This window comes from Micromys minutus, assembly GCF_963924665.1.
Source record: "Micromys minutus genome assembly, chromosome: 5".
NCBI classification, from domain to species: domain Eukaryota; kingdom Metazoa; phylum Chordata; class Mammalia; order Rodentia; family Muridae; genus Micromys; species Micromys minutus.
This window is the reverse complement of record NC_137974.1, coordinates 60,156,071-60,173,022: the sequence shown is the minus strand read 5'-3', so window position 1 is coordinate 60,173,022 and position 16,952 is coordinate 60,156,071. Positions and strand designations below refer to the sequence as shown.

Sequence of the window (16,952 nt, the reverse complement as noted above, 5' to 3'; positions counted from 1 at the left end):
ATAGTGAATTTTGTTTTCATGTGTGTTTAGGGATTCTTTATCAGTCTTTTACATGTATGTTTAAAAGGGTTTGAGGTGAAATGCTGTCTCTTCCTAGCATGTGCTACTTCCTTGGACCACAACACAATACTTCTCCCCAGCTTAAAACTTGGGTCTTGAGAGCTTTTCAGAGAAGCAGAGCTAATCCAGGTGATGGTTTCTGCATTTGTTTGCAATATGTAGTCTTGCAGATGAGGTAAATCTCTTGAACACTACTGACTGATACTATTTGTCCATCCAATTTTATTAACCCTGCCATTTTCATTCAAATATTTTGTTCCTTTACATGTAATTAATTTTCAAGTTTAAAATTTCCATGCCATTAACTGTCTCATTCAAGAAACTTGTTCTAATTTTGATCTCTTATTGTTATGGTGGCAAATGAAAACTAATTTTTAACTCCAAGGCCTGTGGGCTTTGCTTGTTATGTTCTTATACAATAGCTTAGAACCTTCTGAACCTATTTTAGGAACAGAGATGGATACAGTGACTAAGGGATGATAAATATGATCATGTTCCACTGTGGCAAACATTTTAATACCTGTGTTTATTCCATGACACAGTGCTGCACATATGCACAATAAAATTCATGCTAAAAATAAAACAATTAAGTCAAAAAATCATTACATTGTAGTTTTGTCTGTGTCTAATAACTCCCTAGGAAATTATCCATTTCATTTGTACATCCAAATTTAGTTGTGCCAAAGAATGTAAAAGAGATCCCTATGATTAGATGATATATGGAAACACCTGTACTTGTTCAGCCCCTCCCCCATGATTAGGCCAGCTCCTCAGCCCTACAACTTTTTCTAGAATGCTCAGATGCCACTGGATACTCAGTACATAGTTCTTCACTTTCTTTGAACATCTTTATATCTTGAGCACTAATTTTCTATCTCCACCCCCCATTCTCCAGTCTTTAGCAGGACCGCTCTTTGAGTCATACAGTTTACCATTACGAGAATTAAATGCTCCTTGTCCTTTAACATATTAAAACAAAAGCAAAGGAAGCAGGTGAGGCAAGGGACAGCATCTTCACAGAAAGTTTGAATGAAAGAAAGTATCATCTGGTTTCCTCAGCATAATCATGAGTTCTGTTTGATCTGTGCCTATAGAAAGATCATCTTGTGCAGCTTGGATTGCAGTGGTCTCTCAATGACAAGTGAGTCACATCACACCTAAGTTGATGTCCTCAGGTCTATTGTAGTTTTTTGGGGGGCATGGGAGGGGTGGCTTTTTTCTAACCAATTATCGAGGAGTATTAAATTCTTCAAGTATGTTTATGGATACTTTCAGGATTTGTTTTGGAGCTAATATCCAATCTTTATGAAAGTGAGATTAAGTATGGTAGCCATGAAACATATACTAACTAGGGGACTGGCCATTAGGCTGTCACACTGGAAGGTGTGAACTAGGACCTAAGCTGTTCTTTAATTCCTTTTCACAAGATGAAAGCTTACCTGGGTGGGATCTTGCCTTGAGGTCACAGCTCCCTTTATTCTATTTAATCTTTGATCTGTTTACCTCCTTGAACATGGGCTTTAGCTCAGTTCTGCTTCCTGGTGCCCCCCTTTCTCCTTGGGCCATCCATACATTTTGTACTTTCTTGCTCAGTGTGCCTCTCATCAATACACCCTTCGTAAGAGTGAACGTTAGTAATTACATAATGGAGTCTATACTAGGCTGGTTTGAGATTTCCTTTGCCAATGCAATTAATTCAAAACTCCTCACTTTAGCCTCAGGCATACTTTTTGGACAATGGCAAAATGCAGCCAAATTCTTTGCCAAAATATTACAATAATCTCCAGGCCACTAATATTCTTCTCATCCCAAACTTCCTGAGCCAGGCCCCCAACAGTCCAAATCACTGTCAGTACCACTAACTTCCATGTTCCTATTAGATGGACCGTTAAATTAAAGCATTCAAATGTTTTTCTAACCCAAAATCCAAGCATCCACATTCTTCCAAACAAAAGCATGGCCAGGCCTTTCACACCAATATCACTATTCCTGGTACCAACTTTTGTCTTAGAGTTTCTATTGCTATGAAGAGACACAGGGACCACAGCGACTCTTGTAAAGAAAAGCAGTTAATTGGGACTGGCTTATGGTTTTGGAGGATTAGTCTATTATTGTCATGGCAAGAAACATGGCAACATGAGACAGACGTAGCCCCGGAGAGCTGAGAGTTCTACATCTTGATTCACAAGCAGCAGAAGGAGACTGTGTGTCACACTGGGCAAAGTCTGATCATATGAGACCTCAAGGCCTGCCCCAACAGTGATACACTTCCACCATCAAGGTAACATCTAATAGTGCCACTTTTTATGGGCCTGTAGGAGCCAATTACATTCAAACTACCACAGGTATGCAGAAGGCCTGAGTAGCAGTTCAGTATTTGCCTACCAAGCAATTCTAACTCTGGAGCATGAAAGCAGTTTCCCCTTTGACACTATAATCACTACACTCCCAAATGTTAGAATACAAATCATCATCTTACATGTCAGCACCTCAGGACCCAACTGGATCTTTGAATTTTCATATATTCTCTCAAGCAATGGCTGAGGTATGTGCTGGGTGAGGGACAATGTAACAGTACCTAAGAATCTAGGTAGAGAAAGAGGCTAATGGGTCATCTAAGCTCTAGAAGTGGAGGGCCTATAAAATGATCTTGGCTGCATGAAAACTCAACAGCAAGAGTTAAACCACAGGTAGATGTGAGTCATACAAATGTCTGTTTATACAAATGTTTCTAATTTTTAAAGGCCTCTCGTCCAGAGTGAAGAACCAATAGTTTTCCTAGTTCCGACCAGTGTTTGGTTAATTTAAAAATATGAATGAATGCTTTCCTAGAGAGGATGTAGTTGATTCCATAGGCCTTTGATTAAGTCATTAAATGCCTATAGTTCCACAAAAGACAAAGTTTAGTTATTGTAACTGTACCCCACTGTTCAGTAATCAGTTTATGAAACTTCTTAGGCATAAATCTTAGTTCAAGAAGTGCAGATTTACTCTGGGTCTCTTGTCAATGATGCCTTCATACTACATGTATGTTACATATTGTCTGAAAAGTTGGCTATTATATACCTTTAATCCTGGCTTTGAAATAAGTGTCCATAAAGCCTTTACAGAATCGCTCGAGTCATGAACATTCAGCTTCTACAGTACGTCCATTTTGTAAGAAGGTGACAAATTAAGAAGGCTGATGTATTTGTTTGAGTAAACTTTATTTACATAAATTTGAATCATAAACAAGTCATTAGCTACATGTTGAAACAAGGTATTTCCTTTAACTTAAGGCACTGCAAATTTCCTTACAACGTATAGTATTTATAGGCTGTTTGAGAACTGACAATAAATACATACTTTATACCTAATTTTTGTCCTTTATTTGTAATGTTATAAATTAAAAATGAAACAAACCACTCTTTATAAAAAGAATTAAAGCCAGCCATCCTTAGAGCTCACCAGGTAGGCATGAGAGGGATACACCCAAGATCAGTGCAAAGGCATCAGATCCTTCCCTATCCCAAAGCTTTACCTGTAGGTTCTTAAAGGAAGCCTTCTGGGCAGCACAACCAGTAAGCGTTTGCATCTGCCATTGCTTTTACTGAAGAGCATGCAGGATAGATGGCGAACAGGAACCAACTGACTCTCTACTAGAAAGTCAAGGTTCTCAGTTCTGAGCTGACCTATTGTAATGAACAAAAACACAGACAAACACTTTCCTATGACCTTTGGGTACAATCACCAAGAGCTAAATATTACCTGAAGCCAAATATTTTTTCCTGAACAGAAAGCAGAGCATGTCTAGCTAATGCTTTGCAACATATACACCCAGACCTCCATGTCAAAGGCTACCTTTACCAAAAAGGTTTTCTCAGAGCAAAACTGCAGGCATGGGCTTTAACGGTAATAATTTTTTTTTCAAAGATACAAATGAATTAGCAGAAAGTTCAATATGATAATCTAGTTGATTAAATAAATACTATTCTTGTCTCCTGAATAAGCACTTTATAAGATTTTACCTAGTTCTAGTATTCTGAGAACAGAATAAAATATAAAATAAATACATGTGTTGCATGGGCTAAAACACTGGCAGGGCATCTTTCCTATCCCATCCCTTTTGAAGATCTCCTCTAGAGGTGGACACCAAGTGTAAGGTGCAGGCAAGGTAAGGGAGTCACTGGGCTCTGCACCACTGGAGGAACTCAGGTATCTTCAGCTCTGCTGGGAGACACTTCAAAAATGCCTGCTCATTTTCCTCAAAGTGAACATGGCAGTTTGTTATTTTCTTAAATGGAAATTGAAATAAGGATGTCTCTACTGTTTTACTGGATCAACTCTTTACCACTACCGTATCACTACCGAGTGTAACAAAATAAGTCAGAACATTTATGAACAAAACCAGTCCTACCCTGTTCTTAAAACAGCCATTCTGTGGCCAAGAGCATAGGTTATGTATGCAGTGCAGAAATGCCTCTAAAGACCCATTACAATGAGGCAGCAGACATCGAACTTTATAGAAGTTCGCAGTGAACCAGGACAGCACAATAAATCTAAGATGACTGACACGTGTCATTGTTCATCATAGGTCATCAGTGTTTAACTGCACTGCAAGCTTACTGTAGATCCACCTCGCATCTGAAGAGCAATAACCAAGTTTGCTTTACATTTTAAGATGCTGACGATCACACCAGCAACACGAAGCAGTGGTCCGTTGTCAAACGGACATCATACAGGCTTGCTTGTCCAAATAGCTCTGGTTCTGAGGACCCAGCTACAGAGTGAATGGATGATGCCAGTGCTTCACAACAATTCTTTGGTTCTTGGGGTTACGATGAGTCAGGTGTTGAATCAGGCAGTGCAGGGCTGGAGCTGCTCTGCCCTTAGCACAAGGCCGCTGCCAGGGCAGAAGACACAAACCTCCATTTTATGTGTCTTACCACTCAACTGCATAGAAGGCACATTCGGGAGCCTCAAAGGTCAATACAAAAATACTGACCTTGCAGCTTTATACTAGCATCATATTTTTTCCTACAGCATTTGAGCACTTCTAATAAAAATGAGAATTGAAAATTGTAACAAATATATAATATTTTAATTGTGATATTAAATCGTAAGTTGGTGAAAGTATACATGTAAAGTCTGCAAGTAGCCTTTCCTTGAGCTGACTCTTGACAGCTCAGTTCTGACAGAGTCCAGTCCCCTTTGCATGTCATATGATGTCTGCACATCCTCTCATACAAACACACCAGCACACACAACTTACCGAGATGTTACACACAAATAGAGAACATTGTTCTGTAACTAAAACAGACACTCGGACAAAGAAAACTACAAGTGTGGCTAGGGAACCCAAGCTGGACTCCATCTCAAAGCCCTCTGCCCCACCCTTCCCACAGGTGTGCGCCACAGGGCCCAGCTCCAGACTCAACTGCTGAGGTGTCAACGGCTTACGGTTGACCAAGCTCAGACCTTATGTTACATCGCCCTCCTTGGGTTTTGCTTGGTTTTAGCAGCTTTATTTAAAACAGTTTCTTTGTGTGCTACAGTTATGCTATGTGGCTAATCAGTTTTATTAACTATCACAGAATTTCCTATGCCAAGGGTTTTCTAGGGACACACACTAACTAATTACAAATATAAAAATATATGCAAACTTTTCTCCAGGATACACAAAATTCACAAATTACATAAATAGTTTTGTGTCATGTACAAATATATAAAGTTGTTAGAAAAGCATGCCTATTAAATTCTATATATTTTCATGTAAGGATATATTTCATTGAAAATAAAGAAAAGAAGAAGGAAGGAAAGAAGGCAGGTAGGCCCAGAGTATTTTCTCAAAGGCTAGACTTGTAATGAAAACAGGTGGTTTGAACTGATTTACCAGTGACTATTACCATCAGGGTTATTTGCATCAGGCAACAAAACACAATACAACAAAACAAAACAAAAACATCATCAACAACAACAACAACACACACACACCAGAGTAATTTTGCGATATCTGTCTTGTCTTTGGAAATATATCTTCTTATGGCTGTAACACTACTCCTTGCATGGATCCTCAGTTTAGAAATGAATAAGGCCTAGTGAATTACTCAATTAAAGGATCATCGTCATCATCTTCCTGCAGCTGGAGGCGGGAGAATGGACGGGATGCCGATGTTCTGTTCTGCATGAAGATGATGAGGCCTGTTAGCATGGATAACGCCAATAGTGCACTGACAACAATTCCAATGACTTCTGGGAGATTAATGCACCACTGGTCCACTAACAAGCACTTGGCACGACTGAAGGTTCCATTATTGGGCTGTGGTGTTAGTCCCAGGATGTGGCACATCATTGGATAAATATCCACAGTGCTGATGGTGCTCTGCCTGTAACCTTTTCTAAATGCAGGTCCATGGGCAGCAAGAAACGGATGCATACTAGGCAAGGAATTGTCATAGCCATGGTCACCTACTGGCAAAAAAAGACAAAATTATGTTATTAAATGCTAGTGTTTTATTACAGAATATCTTGTTCACTATAAATACACCAGCCTCTTGGCAGCCTTGTCTCCATCTATTAAGATTCTGGCTGGCTGCACTAAACAGAAGCCAGACCCGAAAATCTGTGTTTCCTTCAACTTAGGGCAGCCCAAATTTACACATGAATCACAGCTTTAGACTTCAACACTTCTCAAGCTGAGGTCCTGATGTTTCAGCTCTAACCCCTTACTTCACCAATTCATCCCCAGTGCTAGTAGCTGTCATAGCACAAGTAGCCAAAGCTCACTATCAACAGCCTTGGTGCTGAGGATCCTGTACAACTGAGAGAGGAGAAGACAGAACACTGAACAGGGCATGGCATTCCACACTTAACTCTCTCAGCTGTTCCAATAAGCAATACCATGATGTAACACTGCCAGCTCATAAACACCTCAAAAGTCAGGAAGGTCAGATAAGTGAGGATTTTCGAGAAAGCACTTGTGTACTGAATGTAAAAGAAATGCAGACAACTCTTGCTTATAGCTCCATTAAACATCTGGCTCAAAGGAATAATGGCTAGTCATCCCCAACAGAAATCCAATAGCAGATTCTTCAGTTTAGCTCTAAGGACCTTGTCTGTGAATGTGGAGCACATGCATTTCATGAATTTCCACTTTAGGGATATAGAAGTTTGATGTAGTGCTCAGGACCCTGATATCACAAGCCTCCAATGATTCCACTGTGACCAAAATTCTAACTCAGGTACCATAAAGAAGATATTGGCAGAGTGGGGGGTTCCCACAAATAATATTTGTCTATATTTTCAAACTGACAGATTGTGATGGTTTTGTTCTCTTCTCTGTATTTTCCTAGTTTACAAAAAAAAGTATTTAAAACGACGTAAATATAAATAGCACCCAGTGTGTTTCACGCTTGCCTCATGCTTCCAGGTTCCCATTCTGTTGTCAGTCCACACATAAATGTGGTCCTTCACCTGCCTTGTAAGCCAGCTTTCATTACCACACACACCACTGCAACGAGCTTACCATTGTCCGTGGCAGCTGTAACGCTAGGAAAACAGCTGACCTGAGCGGCTGAAAGCGAGACCAGCTGGCCCACGAAGCCAGAAACTGTTATTACCCTGCACTTGAAGGAGCTTTGCTGAACCCTGCAATGAACTCTGGGATCAGAATTCTTCAAGTAGTAAAACCAAAAACAAAATACAGATGTATAACCACCATCTGCGACAAGACGTGAAGCTCACCCCACACACTCCACCGGGGTCTGAGCAGTTGTGACAGATCCACTTTGCTAACTTAACTGCGTGTTTGCTTTCAACTCTTACCCAGTGACCCACAGAACCTGAGCACAGCAGGAAATGACTTCATCATCTAGGAAAGTCTAGGGTCACTCAGGCAAACTTTTTATTTTTTTCCAAACATGCACAAGAAGGAATTGGAAAGTGAAAGTAGAGCTCTTCCCTAGAGTTACACAACCTCCCGATGGAATAGTCAACTGTGGTCACTGTAAACGGCCGTGTGATCAAACTCACTTGAGAATTGCCCTGCAGAACTGAACTAACAGTACGGTATGGACTAACTAAATCAAAGCATCTGCCTTTCTGAACAAGGTCACAATAGGTGATGTAGCCCTTAGGGACTTCACAAATGTAGAAATAAATGCTTACGTTTTAATGATGATGTGTTTAGTGAGATTGTCCAGCCTTCATCAGCAACCAGAATAATGGGCTGTATTCGCTCGCTGTGTTGGTAGTAAAATCTGTTAGGAATAGCTTCTTTGAGATAAACATTCATGTGAGGGTTACAGTGCTTCAGTTTGTTATAAACCTCTGTTACATCTATAAAAGGGAAAGACAAACGGGAGAACGGAGGTTGACTTAGAAGCAAAGATATGATGATATAACTGACTAGCACAAAGATAAATACATTCTGAATAATATATAATTAAATTGCTTTTAATCCTCAAAACATTGTAATTATGCAACAGTGTCAGGGATGGACACTTGGAATAACCCACATATCCAACTAGCCTGTCCTGGTCGATTTAGAAAGGGGACAGTTTTTACACTGATTTTCCTAAGCAAATATAAACTATGTATTACTACTGATAATTAATTCCATCACTGGAAGAAATGTCTATCTCACTTATTTTAAACAGCTACTTACTTATTTTGGGAAGAATCGCAGCCACAGGGGTTAAGTCTATAACAGTATAGTTTGAATGGTCAATGCAGGAATCCAAATATATCAGTCTGTTCTCAGAACACTGAGTCATCCCGTGGTCGCTTGTAATGATCACATTAAGGCTTTCCCACAGTCCTAACACCTTGAGATTTTCGACAAGATCACCAATAAGGTCATCTACTTCTTTCAATACCCGACGCATGTTTTCTTTATCTTCAGGCCCATATCTGTGGCCGCTTATATCTGGTTCTTCCCAATAGAGCGTTGCAAAGGTGACCGGTGGGTTGGAACTGCTGAGCCACATGGTAATGTTATTTAGTCTCTCCTTAAAGGGCACTGAGCTGCTGTAATTCATAAAATAGGAAGGTGTGATATTATGAATGGACACATCAGTACCAGGCCACATAGCGGCAGCACTTGATCTGTTTTCCTGAAGCTGATTGGTCACCCAAATAGGCACTGCTCCATTCCACCAAAATGGATCCTTGTCATTGGATTCAGAAAAATGTTTCTTTGTGACGTCATCATACATGGAGTTGGCCACAATGCCATGGCTTTCCTCATATAAGCCTGTCACAATGCTGTAGTGGTTTGGAAATGTTTTTGTGATAAAAACATTTTTAACATGTTCCACCAAGACACCTTCTTTGATAAAGTTCTGGAGGTGAGGAAGGTCATAGTTCTTCAAGTAGTCAGCTCTAAAGCCATCAAAGGACACAAGAAGTAACTGGGGTGCAGAGCTATAGGAAGAGTTACCTCTATAGCCAGTGACAAGTCCCCAAAACAAAACCATTACTAATGACTTCATATTGAACACGTTGAACACAGCAAGTAGGGCCCCTAAAACATAAAAACAAAACAAAATCATAATGCATAAAGTAGCAACACTACTTAAGTTTCAGAAATTTACCCAGCAGAAGAGAATCAACATTTACAAATCCCTTATATACTAACTTTACTGATGGCAACCTAGAACTTAGCTTTAAAGGTAAAAATGAAGTTGAAACACAGAAAATAATTTGCCTTTCCTTTTCCAGTTCCCTTCTGACACCTGTTGCACACATTATCAAGTTCCGGAGGGAAAACGGGACCTCCTTTTGTCTCCACAGACACCCCTATTTGGCTATCTTGCTCATCTATAGCAGCAGAAATCATCCTATATATTTAGAAAAAATAGCTGAAAACAAAAAAATGATTCTTCTATTGAGAATACAAGCTTGCTTGGTTGACATCAGCCCGCATGACTAGTGGTGGGATGTCTACCATGTTGGCCCATCACCAGCTTGTGTCTAAGACAAAACTACGGCTACAAGAGACACAAGGAACGCTACCCAATGGAAAAAAATCTCAATGGGCAACTGCTCCAATTTTGACATGGAGTTGACCAACAGACAAAGCTGATAAGGACTTGGATGCCACAGGCCCTTCAGAAGAAATTTCACCGTTACTAAAAGGAATGTCATCACTGTACCGCCCTTCAATGTTCACCTTATAGCTAAAGGCATGACAATATTTTTTTCTAACATCCCATGTTCAGCATTGTGCCTAATTACACTTTCTAGAAATAGTCCGTTGATTACTGGACTATATGTGATTTTATAGTGTGCCTATTCAAAAACAGTTACCTCTAACGGTTAGAGAGATGAGGAGCCAATTCAATAAATGTTGCAAAGCTGGCAGCTGCCTGCAAAAGAATGACCACAGTACTCACACCTGCTGCCACATGGAAAAGCTAAGTCAGAACTGATCACAGACCTACACAAAAGCTAAAGTTGTGAAGTTCTTAGAGGAAAATATGGCAGTGACTCCTCATTGCCTTTGATTATGTCCAAAACTTCAATGCCCTGCCAAGAACACAGATGAAAGAGAAACGTCACCTCTTGTATGATTCTATGTAGATGAAATGTTTAAGGGAGCCATTTCCACAGAGATAAAGACAGCATGGAGAGCCTTAGGGATAGGCTTGTGAGAGAGTACCAGTGAATGCAAAGGGGAAGAAGTTTCTTTCGTGGGATGGTGAAAAGTGCTTTCAGATCAACTGTGGTGATGGTTATGACTTCATAAATGTCCATCCACCTAAGTGTGCATCCAATGCTGCCTTACATGTCAAACTACATTTTAAATTCTTAAATGCCCCGCCACAAAATAGCAAACGGTTTTATCATCTCATCTTACCTCAAAAACGGTGTGAATTACGCATCTTATAATGCAGATTGGGGTGTTTCAACATGAGAATGTCTTGCATTACTTCCTATACTCAAAGTGATACTACATAATGAAACCTAGGTCTGCCCTTCTCCCACAAACAAAAAAAACAAACAAACAAAATCTTTCTTTTCCAAATCCTGAGTTTAAAAGGACATTAGACAAACAAACAAACACACACACACTTGCTATTAGGAATCCCAGAACTCTTAGCACACTGCCTGGAATCAAAAGCAGTCCTTGTCTTTAAGCTTAGCAACATGGACAGGGTAGAAAGTCTGATATAAGGTAGGGTCTGGGTCATCTGTTCTCCCAGCTTCTAGTTCTTTGTACATAAAATGGGAATGCATAAAGGTTAGAAGCAGGTCCTCAATATTAGCTTCCCTCGTCCATTTTAGTTGTCACATTAGTCAGGCCTGGGCTAGGTCGGGCAGAACATTACAATGGAACTCATGATAAATGAAGAAGGCTTTAGACTCTTTTTATATGTGGTGACACTTCAGTATACTGACTGATGGAGCTCAGAAAGGTTTACTACCATCTTAATTTTATGCTTGTAACAAGTATAGAAATATTACAAGTTAACAAGCCAGACAACACTCTCCACGCTGAACAGAACCACCCTCTTCAGAACATCCTTCCTTAGCAGCACAGAGATCCATTATTAATCTGACATGTTTTATTCTAACACCGAGTCTTAAGCTATCAACAAATCGCCAGTCAAAAAAGGTCCTCAGACCATTTTCAGGGAATGAGAAAGCCATGGTTCCGAGAATGGAATTATAAAATGTTGCAAGAAATTGTTATTTTCACACTAACAAAACCCCCAAGGGGAATTTTAAAAGGAAAAAAAAATAGCAGATGTATCTGGACTGCATAAAATAGCTTGTCAGTAACTGGAAATTTGATATTGTCTCCTTTGGGGGACAAAACATCCCTTGCCTCCTCTGGGTTGACTGTTTTGCCTAAATGGAATGCAAGCCATTATTCACCTCTGCTGAATCCTAGACCATTAAAGGCTTGGTTTGGAGGAGGGTAAGGTAAAGGCCACTTCCAAGCCTTAGCATTCCATCTGCTCTTTGAAGCAATGAAATACAAATGTGGCTTAAAAAATAGCGTTATCCTTTATTTCCTGTGTAGCACAGGTAACAATACCCATAGATTTTTATTAAGTGTTTAACAACCTAAAGGGAAAAATACCAACTCCCTGGAAGTGTTAAAGATCCTACGATTCTAAATGGTTTGCCACTGTTCTAGGCCACACAAAGCATCTTCAACTTAGTTACATCTATCTTACTGCGCACAAAATGCCCCACAATGTATAGCCAACAAAATTTCTTCCCAGTAGAAGAGATTTTAAACTTAGTTGAGGGGTAAGGCAGGGGAGAAGCGCAAAAGCTCCAAGTTCCCCCTAAAATTGAGACATCTCTGGGGAAACTGGAAGAAAGGGGAAAACCACACTACGGCGCGTGCTTCTGCAGCTGACCTTTCTGGAGTCCTACCAAAGGTACACGGATTTTCCAGTCACGAGCTGGACAGCCAACAAGGTTCCGGGCTGGCTCCAACATGAGAAGGGTTGTTTGTGCAGCGCCTAGCCTGGCATCCGGCATCTCTCCCAGCTTGCTTTCTAGTTTTTAGGACAGGAACTCCATTTGACAGCATGAAAGCACTAACCCTGGAGCAGAGGCAGGCGCGTCCTGCACGCCTTGACCCTGACCCTGACCCGGACCACGACCCAGCCCCTCACCTAACGCCACAGTTGACATCCACCTGCCGCAGTACGCTCCTTCCCGCCTCCCTGGTCACCCCACCCGCGCCTCCACCAGCCGACCGACGCCGCGGGTGGAGAAGAAGGGACCAGAAGTTCTCACTGTCTCTACCTTCTGCCCTCCGCAAGCTGGGGAAGGGAGTGGCATTTCCCTTCAGGACTCACCCGCCTCCGCTGCCACTTCGGTCCGTAGCGAGCGGAACTCGGCGCTAGCGGAACCGCGCGCTCCGGGGTGCTTGCGGGCTCGGCGGACGCGGGCGGAGTGCTGCTCCGCGGAGCGCTTCCTGGGACGCCTGCGCAGTAGCGGACGCCCACCCGGCCGACCGCCGCGGAGACCGGCGCTGCCCAGGCGCTGCCCCGGCGCTCCGAATGCACAACTGCAGCAGGACGCTGGAGAGGCGCCTGTGGCCGGCCGCGGAGTCTGAGACGCCTACCTGGATTGGATGCCTGAACGCGCGGCGAATGGGACTCCCTTTCCCATTGGTTCGCTTCATTGTACCACTCGGAGACAGGTGGAGTTGAGCTAGACTAAGGAGAAAAAGGTTTGCTTCCTCCCGCCGCCATGCCCTTTTCTTGTTACGGGTGCCCAGTTTTAAGGCATAAGATGAGGAAGTTCCTTTTGCCTTCACCTGAACCAGGAAACAAACTCTGAAACAACCAGTTCAGTTTTTTTTTTTTTTTCTGGTCATGTTTCTGCCTTTTAAAATCCCCCTTCTGTTTTAAAATCATCCTCTGGTCATCTCAGTTGTAGTCGGCTTCTATAATCCCAAATGAAAGTCAGTTAGTGTCCTCAAACGAAATTTGTTCCAATTTTGCCACTACTGTGGATGTGAAATTATACTCTTGCCTTTAAAAAGAGTACGAGTCACATCTCTGAATAATCCAACTTCAAGCTTAATTAGCAGGATTGCCAGACATATATTTCTTTAATATTTGTGTTGGCCAGACATAGTTGACAAAGAGGTTAGCATTTTTTTTTTTTTTTTTTTTTTGGCATCTCTAACGCCCGAAGATAAACCTGACATCAAAGGACTCAATCTTTGTTGGGTTTAATGAGTTATTGTAAGGTGCTCCATATTTAAATTCTTCTCTGTCAGGAGCCCAGAGAATATTTTCATTACCGTATATACACCAGATACTCAAGGGGGTACAGTGAAACAAATTAAGGTATCAAAGTCACGTACTATTTCCGGAAATCTAATTAGGTTGTGGACAATAGATGTCAAAGGCTGAATTTGGTACCCTGATCTAAGTTGAGAGTATAGTCATAATTAAGAATCTGTGTGCAACCAAGGAGACACTTTTAATATGGGTGCAGTCTCTTCATTAGTATTCATTCCGGTTTCAAGCCTCCAGCTACCCTGTCCATTCACACACTGGAGCATCTCAGACCCACAGGTTGTCTTTGCCAGCATTAAGTAACGTTGGGTGTATGCCTCAACCTGTTTGAGCTTCATCTCCTCATCTGCAGAGCAAGTCCTTCCGCACGACCAACCTGTCAGGGTTCTTGTCCAATAAATTCGGTAGAACAAATAAAGCACTCAGCACAGTCACGGGTCATGGGATTAGCTGTGATTGTTTGTAGTAGCTCCAAGTGTGCCCCACTTTGAACAATAGGGTAAGATGGAGTCCTAGGAGAGTTTAGCAGAATTTAAATTTTCTGCATTTGGGGACCGACCAAGATTCTGCCTACCCTGCCACTTCCTTACTGGGGACACAATTGCTTTCACACACACACACACACACACACACACACACACACACACAAACAACAACAAAAACAGAATTGAGTGCTCTATGGGTAAGACATGTAATGAAGAGAACAGTGAGCTAATAACCAAGAGGAGAGAGAAAAGATGTTCTTATCCACTGCCACTCTGTGTGTGTGCGTGTGTGTGTGTGTGTGTGTGTGTGTGTGTGTGTGAGCACAGAGTCCCCTATATCTGTCCTCTCCTCCACTTTAAGACAAAGCAGTCAAAATCAAAGGGACAAAATGGTCTCCTTTGGCACCAGACTCCTGTTTTCTCTCTTATATTTCTTTCATCAACCGTGCTTGAACTCTGCATCAAATAAGGGTAAATGATAAGGGTCATTTGTTTCCTCGTAGAACAAGAAATACAGAAGAGAAGGTACACTTCATAAATCGCTGACTTTGCAGCTCAGTGAGGGAGGTACGGCTCATGTAAACTGCTCTCTCCTTTCTACCTGAAAGTAATTGTCATCAGTTTCCTTTGTGGTAAAAATAACTACTTGCAGTTACAGGAACGATAAGGCCTTTTGTTTTTTTTTTTTTTTTTCACGTACCCCAGGTGATATAAGTGGCTTTGTGAGGGTTTGGTCTCTCAGTGATGACACTTCCCATTTCAGTTAGACTAGTTCCCATCTCACATGCCCAACTTGAAGTCAGTAAAAATGAAAATAAGAACAGGTAATAAGAACTCTTCCCATCCACTCCCAAGGCTGAGAAGGGGCAGGAATTATTTACCCAAACTACTTTTTCCTTAGATTTGAGATGGAGTGGAGGCTGGAGAGGTCCTTGTAGAAATGTAATGATAGTAGAATGTGACATTGCTACTGGTCTTCATTTCTAGTGTAATTGTTTTTTACATAAATGCCTCATTTAGGTAAGAATAACATTGACTCATTCTTTCATCTCAGCTTTTGAAAGGGGGGTTTTATATAGAGATTCTTTAAACTCACCCCGTGTTAGGCAAGAAAGCAACAGCCAAACTCATTATTCACAAATGGATGTTGTGCTCCAGAAAGAGCTGGCCAGGCTCAACTCACAGGGACTAAGGTCTTTGTCTCCACAAGCAACATCAGGATTAAAGCAGCGTGCCAAAGGATGCTTCTTTTTCTTTCATGAGCTAAGCTCAAGGTTTCCCATCCACTCACTAACCCAAAATGTTAAAATAATTTTATTTAGTTTTCAAAGTTAAACATGTAGCTCTTTGTGATTTAAAGACAGAAACAGACAAAAAACAAAACAAAAAAACAAAAACAAACCCAAAAAACAATTCTCATGCCTAACTCATTGTTGGCAAGAGTTAGGTCAGAAGTTACAGGAAAATGGTTTCAGAGCAATAGCCACACCCTGGCCAGAGTAAAACAGTAGCAGCTCATTGCTGAGTTCTAAGGAGACAGTCGTGAAGCATGAAACAGTGGCTCACTCCCAGGTATTCAGGAGCACAGGGTAAAGTTCAGATTCTGATTATACCAGATACTTCTATATATAAATATATAATGTACGGTTTGTTGTAGCTGTAAGGCATACAAGTACCTTATGAAACATAGCTCCATAATGATTGTGAAAGTTCAGTGACTGAAGTTATCCGCCTATCTTGCTTTAAGCCATATTGTATCTGAATAATCTCAGTTAGAGGTGATGGGTGTGAAACGTTGAAACGCTGTTTAAAATGATCCTGTGTAATGTGTTGTGACATTTCTTCATCCTGAGAGATATTTTCCCAAGTATTAGATAAAATGAGAGAGCAAAAATTCTTCTGAGGCTCTTTTATGTGGAGATTGAGATGGTCATACCCTCCTGAGAGAAATGAGCCTCTAATCTAAAAAGAAGAACAGAGAAGGTATTATCCTGCTGTTTTGCTTACCCTGCATTCTTTCTTCCTTTTTCCTGTGGTTCTAATGGAAATTAGCCACTTTGATTTTTTTCTTTTAGAAAAAATATTTAATTGCATTATTTTTAATTATGTATATGTGAGTGTCTGTGTGTGGCTATGTGCAAGTGGGGACAGGTGCCTGAGGAATGTAGAGGCTGCAGGTCCCCCTGGAGCTGGTATTTTAGACGGTTGTGACCTGCCTATGTGGGTGCTGCAAACCTACTTCAGGTCCCCTGGATGTTCTTCACCACAGAGCCGTCTCTGCAGTGGGCCCCCTACCTTCTTAGTCTATGGTGATGCAAGCCAGAGTACGCCTTCATCCCCACAATGGACTCTGGACGTGCCAACTGTCTTGATTGACATTAAATTGGGGACTTTCTTGGTGTGTGAGAGGTTTTCTTTCTTTTAATAGAAAATCAGAAGATTACTAAACAAACTGGTGCAAGTTAGTCGAAACTGACCCAAGCCTGGTCTGTTGGAACAATTCCACTCCACTGCCCAAAAGATTTTGTTCAGTCAAGGAGATATGCTCCTATCCCAACAGTACACTCTCTATAAACATTTGATGAGCTAATTGAGAATGCCAGTGTTTCAGCACAATTGCTCCGTTGGAAATCTGTAAGCTTGGAGGTGATCC

General features: G+C 41.3%; 1 protein-coding gene across 4 annotated transcripts; it reads right to left on the bottom strand.

Annotated features, from left to right (window-relative positions):
• Positions 1-3,264: 3,264 nt before the first annotated feature.
• On the bottom strand, positions 3,265-12,965 carry ENPP4 (ectonucleotide pyrophosphatase/phosphodiesterase 4). 4 transcript variants are annotated; one of them, XM_080917269.1, is made up of 4 exons: positions 12,861-12,965; positions 8,705-9,562; positions 8,206-8,376; positions 3,265-6,510 (listed from the first exon to the last, which is right to left on the bottom strand). In XM_080917269.1, the coding sequence occupies exons 2-4, from the start codon at positions 9,528-9,530 to the stop codon at positions 6,143-6,145; spliced, it is 1,365 nt and encodes a 454-aa protein (XP_080773395.1). In that variant the 5' UTR covers positions 9,531-9,562; positions 12,861-12,965; the 3' UTR covers positions 3,265-6,142. The 4 variants fall into 4 exon arrangements, with proteins under 4 accessions (XP_080773395.1, XP_080773396.1, XP_080773394.1 ...); XM_080917270.1 differs by lacking the exon at positions 12,861-12,965 and adding an exon at positions 12,808-12,856; XM_080917268.1 differs by lacking the exon at positions 12,861-12,965 and adding an exon at positions 12,675-12,836 and having other exon boundaries at positions 3,265-6,507.
• Positions 12,966-16,952: the final 3,987 nt, after the last annotated feature.

Coding starts and splice junctions, on each gene's coding strand:
- ENPP4 (XM_080917267.1), bottom strand. Junction 8,377..8,704: donor TGCGATTCTTCCCAAAATAA/GTAAGTAGCTGT, acceptor TCCCTTTTATAG/ATGTAACAGAGGTTTATAAC. Junction 6,511..8,205: donor AAACACATCATCATTAAAAC/GTAAGCATTTAT, acceptor TTTTTTTGCCAG/TAGGTGACCATGGCTATGAC.